This window comes from Marmota flaviventris, chromosome 11 (assembly GCF_047511675.1).
Source record: "Marmota flaviventris isolate mMarFla1 chromosome 11, mMarFla1.hap1, whole genome shotgun sequence".
Taxonomy (NCBI): Eukaryota; Metazoa; Chordata; class Mammalia; order Rodentia; family Sciuridae; genus Marmota; species Marmota flaviventris.
The window spans coordinates 107769081-107781446 of record NC_092508.1 but is presented as its reverse complement, the minus strand read 5'-3'; the positions used below and the strand labels follow the sequence as shown (position 1 = coordinate 107781446).

At 34.9% G+C, this 12366-nt stretch overlaps 1 protein-coding gene across 1 annotated transcript in view; it reads left to right on the top strand.

Moving 5' to 3' along the window:
• Positions 1 to 12366, top strand: part of Dpp10 (dipeptidyl peptidase like 10) — a 623123-nt gene that overhangs the window by 294304 nt on the left and 316453 nt on the right. Inside the window, exon 4 of the mRNA XM_027954025.2 lies at positions 11337 to 11431. Within this exon, the coding sequence (XP_027809826.2) occupies positions 11337 to 11431 (95 nt within the window). The remainder of the gene's footprint in view (positions 1 to 11336; positions 11432 to 12366) is intronic.

The window sequence follows — 12366 nt, the reverse complement described above, 5'->3', positions numbered from 1 at the left end:
GGGAACTCCTGGTACCCTCTAGTGACAGAACCACTCAGGCAGAGGTTGTTGAGTGTGTTCGACTCTAAAGTTTTAAAAGAAAAAAAAAAGCTTTTGGTAAAGACTTCAACTATAAAAGCTTAAAAACCAATTAAACTATGTGGATGCCACTGTTATGCAAACAACCTTTCTGGTGGGAAGAGTTATTTGAAATTCTAGAGAGGAGTTTTGTTCTCCTCTTATGTGATTTAAAAAAAAATAAAGAATGGAATGATCATGTGAAAATTGCTGCTATTCACATTTTAGCTACAAATCAGAAAAACATAATTTAGTTGAGTGGCTATCAACTGTTCCATTATCTATCCTAGAAAGGGCTCTTTATCACAGAAGTGCCATTTATAGGATTGACACTTCCATATGAATTAATGATGATTACTTGCAATTATGGTGACTTTTAAATTAAGATGACCTTTTTTTCTGATTACTTTTTAGGAAAATGTATTTCTTTTGTATACCTGGTTTTATCCTACTTACTAGGAATTTGAATCACCTAAAGGCAAATATGTATCTAATGCCACAATGGGGGTGGGTGACCTCTGTAGAGTCTATAGACACTTTGGAAATTAAAAGGAACAGCCTCTTACTGGCATTACAGCCATCAATAACTAAGTTAACATGTTTTAAAAATATTTTTACATGTAGATAGACACAACACCATTATTTTATTTTATTTATTTTTATGTGGTGCTGAGGATTGAACCCAGTGCCTCATACATGCTGGGCAAGTGATCTACCACTGTACGGCAACCCCAGCCCTAAGTTAACATTTATAACCCAGAAAGAGTGGGATCTTTTTAAAAATAAGACAAACAATATCTAACACAGAGATCAAACTTTTTCTTCAAAGGACCAAAGAATAAATATTTGAGCTTTGTGGGCCTTATGGTCTCTGTTGAAAATATTCAACTGTCTTTGTATTGTGAAAGCAGACAATAAGAAAATAAATAAGCAGAGCATGTTGTTTATGAACAAAAACAGGCATTGGTGAGCCACAGTTGGACCAAGGCTATACAGACCTCTGGTCCTGCACACTAAATAAAATACATCTAGGTACAAAATACAGAAACACAAACACACAAACATTTTAAATTTAATGCTAAAACTTTTTGAAAATAGGTTACTTAAGTTTTGGTTCTTACGATAGGATGAAAGAAATATTATTCTGATATATATTAAAATAGTAAGGAAGCCATACACATATACTCCTACCATTCAGGAGGCTGAGGCAGGAGGATTACAAGTTTAAATCAGCCTCAGCAACTTAGTGAGGCTCTAAGCAATTTAGCAAGTCCCTTTCTCAAAATAAAAATAAAAAGGGCTGGGGATATGGCTCAGTAGTAGTGTGCCCCTGGGTTCAGTCTCTGGTACTGTAATAACAACAATAATAAAAACAAACACACACAAAAAAAAGAACAGTAAGGAAGACTATATACAAAACTGCTGCAATAGGGCAGAGAGACTGAACTCGATTCCAAACAGCAAACACAGCTGGGGATTTACAGTCAATGAACAGAGTCAGGGGGTCAGTGTGTGGGAATCAATTCTGAGGAGTCATCAAGGGAAGACTTGCTAAATCAACTTAACAGAATTCTAGCTAGAGCCAAGCCAAAAACCTAGTTTTCAATGACAGGCGATGAGGGATTTTGATTTTGTCTGGAAGGTGAAGTGCTCTCACGAACTTGACATAGTAGGATCTTGGTAAAGTCAGACCAAGGTGTAGGGCTATTTGAGAGGAAACACAGAGAAGACTGATTTAAGTTTTTGGTCAAGGAGGATATCTTTGTAGTGATTTCTAAATTAGGCTATAAGAGTGAAAAAACATAAAGATGAATGTAGTCAGATATAAAGATAAAAATATGTGCTGAGGTCCTTTTATGGGATTGCTGCTTTATTACATGATATAGAAGTTATGAACTTTCTAATGCTGGCGCTCCCTGAAGACCACTAAAATATCCTGTTGAACATGGTAAAGCAAGTCTGAGTTAATTGGTTACTTAGATAAAGGAGATCATTCTTACTATAAAAATTAAGCAGCATGTGGAACAGGAAGTAAAAGGAGGGATGTCTTTGAGGTTTTCAGGATCTATTTTGATGGTGTTTTCAATAGGTGCCTTTGATTATAATTGACCAATTGAGTTTAAGAGTTTGAAACTGGTGAATCCAGAGAGGTGAAGTTGGAAAGGCTCTCAAATAGTAAACTGCTACTTGGTAGAACTGGGTATAATTTTGAGAGGAGATTGTTACCTTAGTTGATCAGAATATGTTTCAAGGAAATGGGTTTCTGATAAAAGCAATGATGTTACTTGCAATTTCATCTTCCTAGGAAGAAATTCCTGAAATATTAACATCATATTAACACAGAAGCTAAATAATAAACTTTGTTCTATTGGATGTGGTGATACATACCATTATTCCAGAGACTGAGGCAGAAAGATCACTAATATGAGGCCAGCCTGGACAAAGGAGCGTCTCAAAAAATACATATAAATAAGTAAATAAACTTATATTAACCTATAGTAAAGATGTGTGGGTATAGATGATTTCTGTTCTCAAAAGAACAAGGAAACAGGCTTCTGAGAGCACAAGCCAGATGGTGGCTAAGATTCTCTAGTGATCTTCTCCCCACAGACTCACTGAGTTTAACAGCTGTTCACATATTAGACTACCTTCAAAAGAGCTAAAGAAATCAGGTGAGAGAGTACAGCACCTGCATTTAGTATATCAAAATAAAAAGACCATAAGGAAGTCAGGAAGGGGAAAACTTGCCTATGTCACCCCTCCCCCAACTCCAAGCAAGGAGAAGTACAAGCCTTCTACTTGAAACCCAGGATCAGGCCCAACACAGTGAACTGTAGTGTTGGGCAAAGCCCCATGACCTACCCCTGCCCCACCACGAGTCACTGAAACTATGTTAGTCCAGGCAACTGTCAGCAATGACCACCCCTCCTTCAACCTCAGGTGACAAAAGTGGGAGGTCATTAGCCTATCTGATTGAAAACATAGTATCAAGCCATGGTAATCAAAACAGCATAGTGTTGACATAAAAACATACACATAGACCAATGGGTTACAGTAAAGAAAGAGCCTAGAAGAGACCCACACATCTATAGCCAACAGATGTTTGGTTAATATTCTAACAGGCATAGGAGAAAGGAAACTCATTTTAATAAATGGTGCTGGGAAAATTGGATATTCACATGCAAATGGGGGGAAATATTCTTACCACTAATCAGTTACAAAAGTCAGCACAGAATAGATTAATACTTACATGTAAGTCCTGAAATTTTACCCCTACTGGAAGAAAATATACTGTAAAAACTGGAGGACTTTGGAATGGTCAAATAATACGTATAAGCCCAGTAGTGGGATTCTTTGAACATATATCCAAAGGAAATAAAATCAACATATCAAAGAGACATATTGACTTCCGTGTTCATTGCAGCACTATTAACAACAGCCAAGAAACAGAAACAAAGTAAGTATCTATCAACTGATGAATAAATAAAATGTACATAACACAATGGAATATTTTTTAGTCATAAAAATGAAATCCTTATCCATTCATCTACTGAAGGGCATCTAGGTTGGTTCCACAGTTTAGCTATTGTGAACTGTTCTGCTATAAACATTGATGTGGCAGTGTCCCTGTAGTATGCTCATCTTTTTAAGTCCTTTGGGTATAGACTGAAGAAAGGGACAACTGGGTCAAATGGTGGTTTCATTCCCAATTTTCCAAGAAATCTCCATATTGTTTTCCATATTGGCTGCACCAATTTGCAGTCCCACCAGTAGTGTATGAGTCTACCTTTTTCCTCACATCCTATTCAACACTTATTATTGTTTGTATTCATAATAGCTGCCATTATGACTGGAGTGAGATGAAATCTTAGAGTGGTTTTGATTTGCATTTCTCTAATTGCTAGTGATGTTGAAGATTTTTTTCATATATTTGTTGATTGATTGTTTATCATGTACTGAGAAGTGTCTGTTTAGGTCCTTGGCCCATTTATTGACTGGGTTATTATTATTTTTTTTTTGGTGCTTAGCTTTTTGGGTTGTTTATATACCGTAGCGATTAGTGCTCTATCTGATGTATGAGGGCTAAGGAAGCATAGATCTCTTTGGAGTGTGTGAGAAGATGCAAAGTGCTGTGTAGACTGGATTAGGCCATGTCATGGGAATAACTAGAGGCACAGGAAACCCCTAAACACTAACTCATCATCCAGATGAGATGTTATAATGAAAGTCTTAATATAGGAGATAAAGAGAGGGGTAATGAACATAAAGATGAATATGTATGTGAAATTTGAAGACGACGAGGTGTAGCCAATTTATGTTTGCTTTTAGTCTACTGAGTTTTATGTTTCCACAAGATGTTTATGTGATCTAGCCTAGCACTGGGAATTTAGAGCTGGCAAATGGTAAAGGTCAAGATTTGAGTTGAAAATGTAAGAATCAATATAGGAAAGTGTCAGTGGAAATGATCACTCAAAGAGAAGCTGCTAGTGGGGGGAGAAAAAAAGCCCAGTGCTGAGCTTTGAAGGATATCTTTGTTTTGATAGCAATTGGGAGGAAAGAACCTATAGAGACCTTTGAAGAAAGAACACCAGGGCAAAGTAGTGGTTCAAAAGCAGGAGAGAGTTTCAAAGTCTTCTTGTTCATCACTGTTCCATGCTGTGAAGTCCAGAAAAGGGGGAGATTAATCATGGGGGAAGAGCACATTGCATGTGGTTATTGCAGGTCAATGGTGATGTTGGATGCTATTCTATTTCAGGAGAGCAAGAACTTGCTGCTGCTCCACAGGAGATATGGATATATGGTGGACACAGAATAAGGCAGAATCCCCTATACAATGTGTCTGCTGGGATTATTGTGAAAGGGAAAACTACCAGCGACAGAGAAAAGACCTGAATGAACATGCTTATTATCTTTTTTAATATAGAGAAATATATTCACTATGAAAACTACAAGTAGCTGAAAAGAGGAGACAGAAATCAAAGATATTTGAGAGACAGAATGCCTTTCACAAAAATCAAGTGAAAAAAAAAAAAAACAGTGTGTGCATGAAAGTAGATTTTGAGGTAGAGAAAAAGGACAGTGACGCCATTTCTGGTGGTCTGGGACTCTTTAAAAAGTGAGGAAAGTTTTGAAATGATTTCGGAGGAATAGGAAAGAAAATTGCTTAAGGAAATTCAAAGATTTTTGAGTCCCATCTGTCCAACTATCAAGTATTTTCCTCTATCCTCGTCAAAGAAAATAGTTTTGGAAAAAAAAATTTAGATAGTCAATATTTGATTGCCTTTTAATTTCTACCAAAACTTGACAAATATGACTATAGTCCAATTGGAGAGAATTAATCACCTGTTTTATTATTTAAAATCAATCTGTTCATCTATGTCATTGACCTCAAACCTTTCCATGGGCTCCATCAAATTTCTCCAATCACTACTTAACAATGGCAAATTCTTTTTCTGTTCTTGCCTTTTGTCTCTGAGAGATGATAAAATTGTCCCATATTTTAACAAATCCCCCTTGAGCAGTCATGTTTCTCTCGTTTTAAATTTATAAACTAAACCTTTGGAAGGTAAAAAAAAAAAATGAGGAAAATATTTCACTGTTGTGAGCAGTGTTCTAGGAGAATTGATTGAGGGGCCTGCCTGATTTCAACTACGAATAGCTCAATTTTCTTGATTAACCATGAATATGTTTAATTAAGGAATAAAATCTTAACTCAATATTTAACAATTCTCCTCTAAAAGTATTTGCACATTTCATGTGAAAAATCACTTCAATAATATGTTCTACAAAAGATTCAATTTTAGATTTCCCAGTTTATTCATTATGTGTTTTTTGAAAATTATGGGATACAATAAAAATATAATTTTAGAAAAATAAGTAGATCATTGTAAATGAAGGTATGTTTGAATTAAATTATCTCAAAGAACTGATTTTACAAACATCCTTTACACTATTTGGACTCTATAAATAGGTAGATTTAATTTTGAAATATTTAAAGCAAATTATGTCAAAATTGAATGTACATTTAAATTATCAATAATAACACCAATAAAAACCAAAAAGGTGACTTTATATTGACATACATGAGGAAAGAATTTTGTCAACTGTCTACTTCTGAACAGCCACCAAGAATAAACTGTTAGCAAGTGATGTTTATTACCTGTTGTTGTCAGGAAAGACTTTTCAAGAGTCTTAAGGTGTCCAGATGGAGGGGATAAGAAGAAGATTATACGTATAGGTTTGGAGATCTGAGTCTGAGTAACTAAGACTGTTCTTTCAAAGTGAGGGTCCAGTTGTGGCTGGGCACCTTTCACTGTATTTTAGTTTAGTTAGTTGTTTGATGATAAGCAGTTTGCCCAATTTTAGAAGCTAGTCCGTAAATTTGAGAAACTGATGTTCAGCAAGTTTATAACATGATTTTGTTCTTGTGTAGTCTTCACATTATGGACAAAGACTTCCTAGAGAAAAGAATAGATAATATGGATATAGGTTGCCTTGGTTCTTAGTCGTGGTAGTGAAGGTTGGTGCAGAGGTCTCAGTTCTTTCAAGGTTCATTAAGAATTAACTATAATGTTAAATGCTTTATGATCAGTTTTGTGAGCAAGAATACAAAATATAAAGCTGCATTTACCTGAAAGATCTTAAACTAAGATAAACTAGTGTGGTTTTACTTTTGTTAGTCAAATTGTGTGGTGGGGGGAGAGTTGGACTGTAATAATAGTAGTTGTTGTTTTGCAGTGCTGCAAACTGAAAATGCATGCTTGGATCTGAGGGTGGGTAGGCTGCATAGTAATTCAATCCTGTCAAACCTTTTCATGAACTACAGAATTGACTGTGTGCTCAGGATAACTAACTGGCTCTTAACTTTCAAAGAGCTAAAATGATGGGAAGATTATTTAATCAAAGTACTATAGAGACATGCATATGCTGTATTTTAAGGATGCTTCAAGTACACCTACTTTAATATTCCTCGTTGTTCTGAGTCACTAATACCACATCATCTAATATTAAACAAAATACGAGGTAAACAGTTCAGAATTATATTTCAAGAATGTTACTTATTAATCTAGTAAGAGGAGTTTCTGAACTAAGATTTCAACTATTGATTATAAATCAAGCAGAATATAGGATAAATATGAGATACAGAAATCTAGATCACAAAGAATGTTTAAAAATTAAAGAGAATTAATAAAACCAGATATTAAATGCTTTTGAAATAATCCATGAAAAACCTTTATTCAATATTATGCTAAAGAATTACACTTGAATTTAAGAAAAGTTTCTCCTGCTAATTAACATTGAGTCTAATGGTAAAATTTTTAGGAATGTTGATCTGAAGGTATTTACAAAACTTAAATCTCCATAGATTTTTTTTTAAGCAAGTTACTTTTATTTTTATTTATTTTTTTGGGTGCTCACAGACATTTTATTTTCAACAGTCAAAAGCTAACAAGAACATAAACATCAATATTTGAATGAATAAACACATATGGCATATCCAAAATGGAAAGCTACTCAGCAATAAAAATAAATACTTGATGACATTGTTTCTACGGGAAAATCAGAATAAAATTTTAAATTTCAACCTAATATGCTTTTTTTCTAGATGGTTCTCTATTATGAATGTAGCATCAACTCATACATTGAACTGTACATTATCATATTCAGAATAACTTATCCATGTAGACAGAGTAGAGATATTAATACAAATTTAGGAAAAAATTACCTATTTTTCCAAAAGGTAATGTTGCAGTGGCTTCAATTTCAAATAATGAAAGAAATATGAGGTACAAAAACAAACAAACAAAAAAGACAAGCAAGAGTCACAGAAGCAGGACTTCAGTTAGAATAAGGACATGATAGTGAGAATTTTTTTTTTAATAATTTTTATTGTTGGTTGTTCAAAACATTACATAGTTCTTGATATATCATATTTCACACTTTGATTCAAGTGGGTTATGAACTCCCATTTTTACCCCGTATACAGATTGCAGAATCACATCAGTTACACATCCATTGATTTACATATTGCCATACTAGTGTCTGTTGTGTTCTGCTGCCTTTCCTATCCTCTACCATCCCCCCTCCCCTTCCCTTCCCTCCCCTCCCCTCCCCTCCCCTCTTCTCTCTCTACCCCCTCTACTGTCATTCATTTCTCCCCCTTGTATTATTTTTCCCTTTCCCCTCACTTCCTCTTGTATGTAATTTTGTATAACCCTGAGGGTCTCCTTCCATTTCCATGCAATTTCCCTTCTCTCTCCCTTTCCCTCCCACCTCTCATCCCTGTTTAATGTTAATCTTCTCGTGCTCTTCGACCCTACTCTGTTCTTAGTTACTCTCCTTATATCAAAGAAGACATTTGGCATTTGTTTTTTAGGGATTGGCTAGCTTCACTTAGCATAATCTGCTCTAATGCCATCCATTTCCCTGCAAATTCTATGATTTTGTCATTTTTTAATGCAGAGTAATACTCCATTGTGTATAAATGCCACATTTTTTTTTATCCATTCGTCTATTGAAGGGCATCTAGGTTGGTTCCACAGTCTTGCTATTGTGAATTGTGCTGCTATGATTTTTTTTCTTAAATGCAAATCACTATCCAACAAATTGACTTAAAGGAAAAAAGCAATATGAACTGTAGTCTTTACCTTCTAATAAAAGCTTTGCTTCCTTCCACTTGGTCTTGAGTAATATAATGGGTCTCTCCTTTGTCCTCCACCTCTAATACCAAACCACCATTTATTTAATCTTTTCTCTTACTATGACAGACTTTGAGGCTGTAAGTTGCTTTTTCTCTTCCATTGACCAGGGGCCATTGTTTATACTAAGACTTTACTTACATCTTTCCTTTCTCTCCAAGGTTGAAGACCATATTCTATTAGAATTCTTCGAGATGTTTGCCTTTTGAAAAAGAACCACTGATTATTTTGTTTTTATTTATTTATCTTTTGTTGGTTATACATGGACACAATATCTTTATTTATTTATTTTTATATGGCACTGAGAATTGAACCCAGAGTCTCACACATGCTAGGCAAGTGCTCTGCCACTGAGCTACAACTCCAGCTCCATGATTGAGTGTTTTTAAGCTGTATTTATCTCCAAACTGAAACAGAAGCCTTTTTCCTCTTAATTAAATGAGAAAATATTATAAGGAATATTTTTCAGGGAATACTATTAAATTCTTCTTGCTAATCTAAAACGATGTGTTCAGCAAAATAAAAATGTGGTCCAGTGTATGTGTGTGTGTGTTTGTGTGTGTGTGTGAGAAACATAAGTACAAGGAGACGTGAGTGTTAGAACTTAAGTTTGAGATTGAACAAACATAAATTCATAGCTGAAAGAGAGTAAATGCTGAAAGATAGCAAAGATAACACCAGGTGGCTGGTGTTCCTGTTCATAAATGAGATAGAAAGGAATATGAATCAAAAGAAATATTTTCTATTTGTGTGAACCTGTTATTAAAGAGTTAAAATTAATGACAAGAGGAATCCAATTGATTGGCAGCTGATGTCAGAAATTCAGAAGGTGATAGCATGACTTATTTCAGAGATCATACACTCTCAGTCTATACAGTCAGTACCTCAGGAAGTAACTGGAACATCCCTTCTTGGTCTCTTTTCTCCTTTTAAAAAAAAATTGATTTGTATTTTTCTGTTCCTCAGCTCAGGGTTCTAACATATGTGTCAAGAATAACTATCTACTTTTGTGACATCTTTAAATACTATGAATTGATACTGAGCTCTCAGTCTTTTGTAATGAAAATCTGAGTAAAGCACCATTTTTCTTTTTAGTATTGATCACTTTTCATCCTCTTAATTCTAGGTGTTACTATTTTTATTATTGAAATAATTAGAGAAAAGTCAGAAAAATATCTTTCTGCCAAATTGTCAGAACATATGTTCCTGCAGTTAATCTCCATAGCTCACCGTGCAGTGCACTACCTGTTTCCCAGGACACTGTTGAAAACTTCCAAATTTTGAGAGATTGTAATTTGTATAAATTCACTTAGTGTAAATAATATAAGCATCCCCCATTAAGTTTGCCTTTCTTGCAATAATAGGGAGTTAGAGTAGTGCATGTAAAACCACTGAATTTGGTTAAACTAGAAAAGAGAATATCATTTTAAGAAAGGAGAAGAAAGTATTCAAGGTTACTTTTATTTGCATATCTTCCCTTAAATTTTATGCACACACTCACCTTGTACACACACACATATATATATGGATACTTGCACACAAATACATTTAAGTATATGTGTGCACATATATAATCAACTATGTGTATACATATATTTATGTGTATTTTGTAGATATATACTGTTCTTATCATTGTTATTATTATTATTATTATTATTACTATTTTCTGGTACTGGGTGCTTTCTCACTGAGCTACAGTCCAGCCCTTATTATTTTTTATTTTGAGAAATGATCTTGCTAAATTCCTGAGGCTAGCCTTGAATTTGAGATACTCCTGAGTCACATGTGCCACCATGCCTGGCCACAAATATATTTTTTTTTAACTCCTAAGTGTCCTTTTAGCAAGTTTCTCCTCAAGTTGATTCTTTTGGTCTGAGGTATTCTTAACATGATTTCATTTCAAATGTGATGAAATCCAACTCAGCAGATATAAATTAGCCATCCAAAAGCAATGCAGTCATTTAAAATGAGATCTTTCTCCTGACGTTGACAAAGTGTGTTTGATGATACTTTAAAAGCCATAGAAATTTTTGTCTGTGATCATATAAAGCTCATAAAATGCCAGAGGAAAATTCTGTAGCCCAGAGAGGAAGAGGTTAAGGAGGGATTGAGTGGTGGTAGAAGTGCCAGGAATGTGGTCAGGGCTGCTTGAGGGTGCTTCAGTCTGACTTCTCTTAGCATTCTGTGCAGTTACAGTACCAGGGAGCCCTTGTAAATCTGAGCACCTCACTCATTGGTAATGGCTTACTTTGGAAACCAGAGAAGGACTCCTCACTGTCTCTCATCTCGGAATGGGCACCAGATTGCCCATATTTTAATTAATTTTCATTTTGTTAAATCATGAGACTGAGTGGCCTTCTCACTAACCCTGTGTTCATTGTGCAATAGACCATGTGTTAAGCAGGCTTCCCCATCTTTCAGGAGAATTTATGCGAGCCAATTACAGAAATCTGCTTGGGTTATTGAAGGCTAACAATGATCGTTCTAATGTGTCTGTTTATTATGCACATTTTCTCCCCTACAGTTATTGTATTACCTAGTCAATGTATTTGTCAATTGTTAATGTCTTTGTTGTTGCAGATACAGATGTGGTGTATAAAAGCCAGAATGGACATGTCATTAAACTGAATATAGAAACAAATGCTACCACATTATTATTGGAAAACACAACTTTTGTAAGTAATGAATAATTAATTACTTAATGCATTTCAGTATTGTTTAAATTGCTCTCTAGATGCATTTAACTTTCTATTCTTCACCTCCAGCACTTGCAATGCATTTCAGGTGGAAAGGTCAGGCTGGGATATCATTAGAATAAGGAAATCTATTGATATAAAATGCCCCTGTCACCATATGCTTCATTTTTTCTCCTCATTTACCCTTTTTACTCAGCATGTACTCATAGGAATAATATTTGCTTAGAGTGAGTACTTTGCTTTATATTTTCTAGATTGGCCATACAAGTGCTGAGATTTTAAAAAGAATGGTTAACCATGCCCAAGTAATTATTAACTTATTTTGTCCCCTTTGCTTTTTGTTTTTCCTGACTACTTTGTAATTCTGTGGGTTCCTGGATCAGGCAGCAAGAAGGGTTCTAAAGTTGACCTTCGGATAGCGTTGCTGTGTGTGTGTGTTTTTTTTTTAATATTTACTTTTCAGATGTACATGGACACAACACAATGCCTTTATTTTTATGTGGTGCTGAGGACCAAAGTGTCCCGGGTTCCCGCCCAAGCTAGGCAAATGCTCTACTGCTGAGCCACAATCCCAGCCCCAGAGTTGCTGTGTTTTAAGTTTAGAATTTAGGATTCTGTCAGGGGCCACTTTCACTCTCCTTAATCAATGCTTAGGTAACAATGCTCAAATGACTGAATGTATTTATTTTGTTCTCATAAAAGCATATATCCTTTGCCTTTCTGATAAATCTAGTTCCCTAAAGGTTAAGAGACTTATCTACGATTACCAGTTGAGGAAGTTATCGTGAATGAACTATTGCAAACACTGCAAAATCTAATACAGGCAATGCTGAAAAATAAGCAGTTATTTATTCATTATTCTGTAATAAAAGGTTAAATATACTGCCTATAAATGAGCTCATAAAATACATATA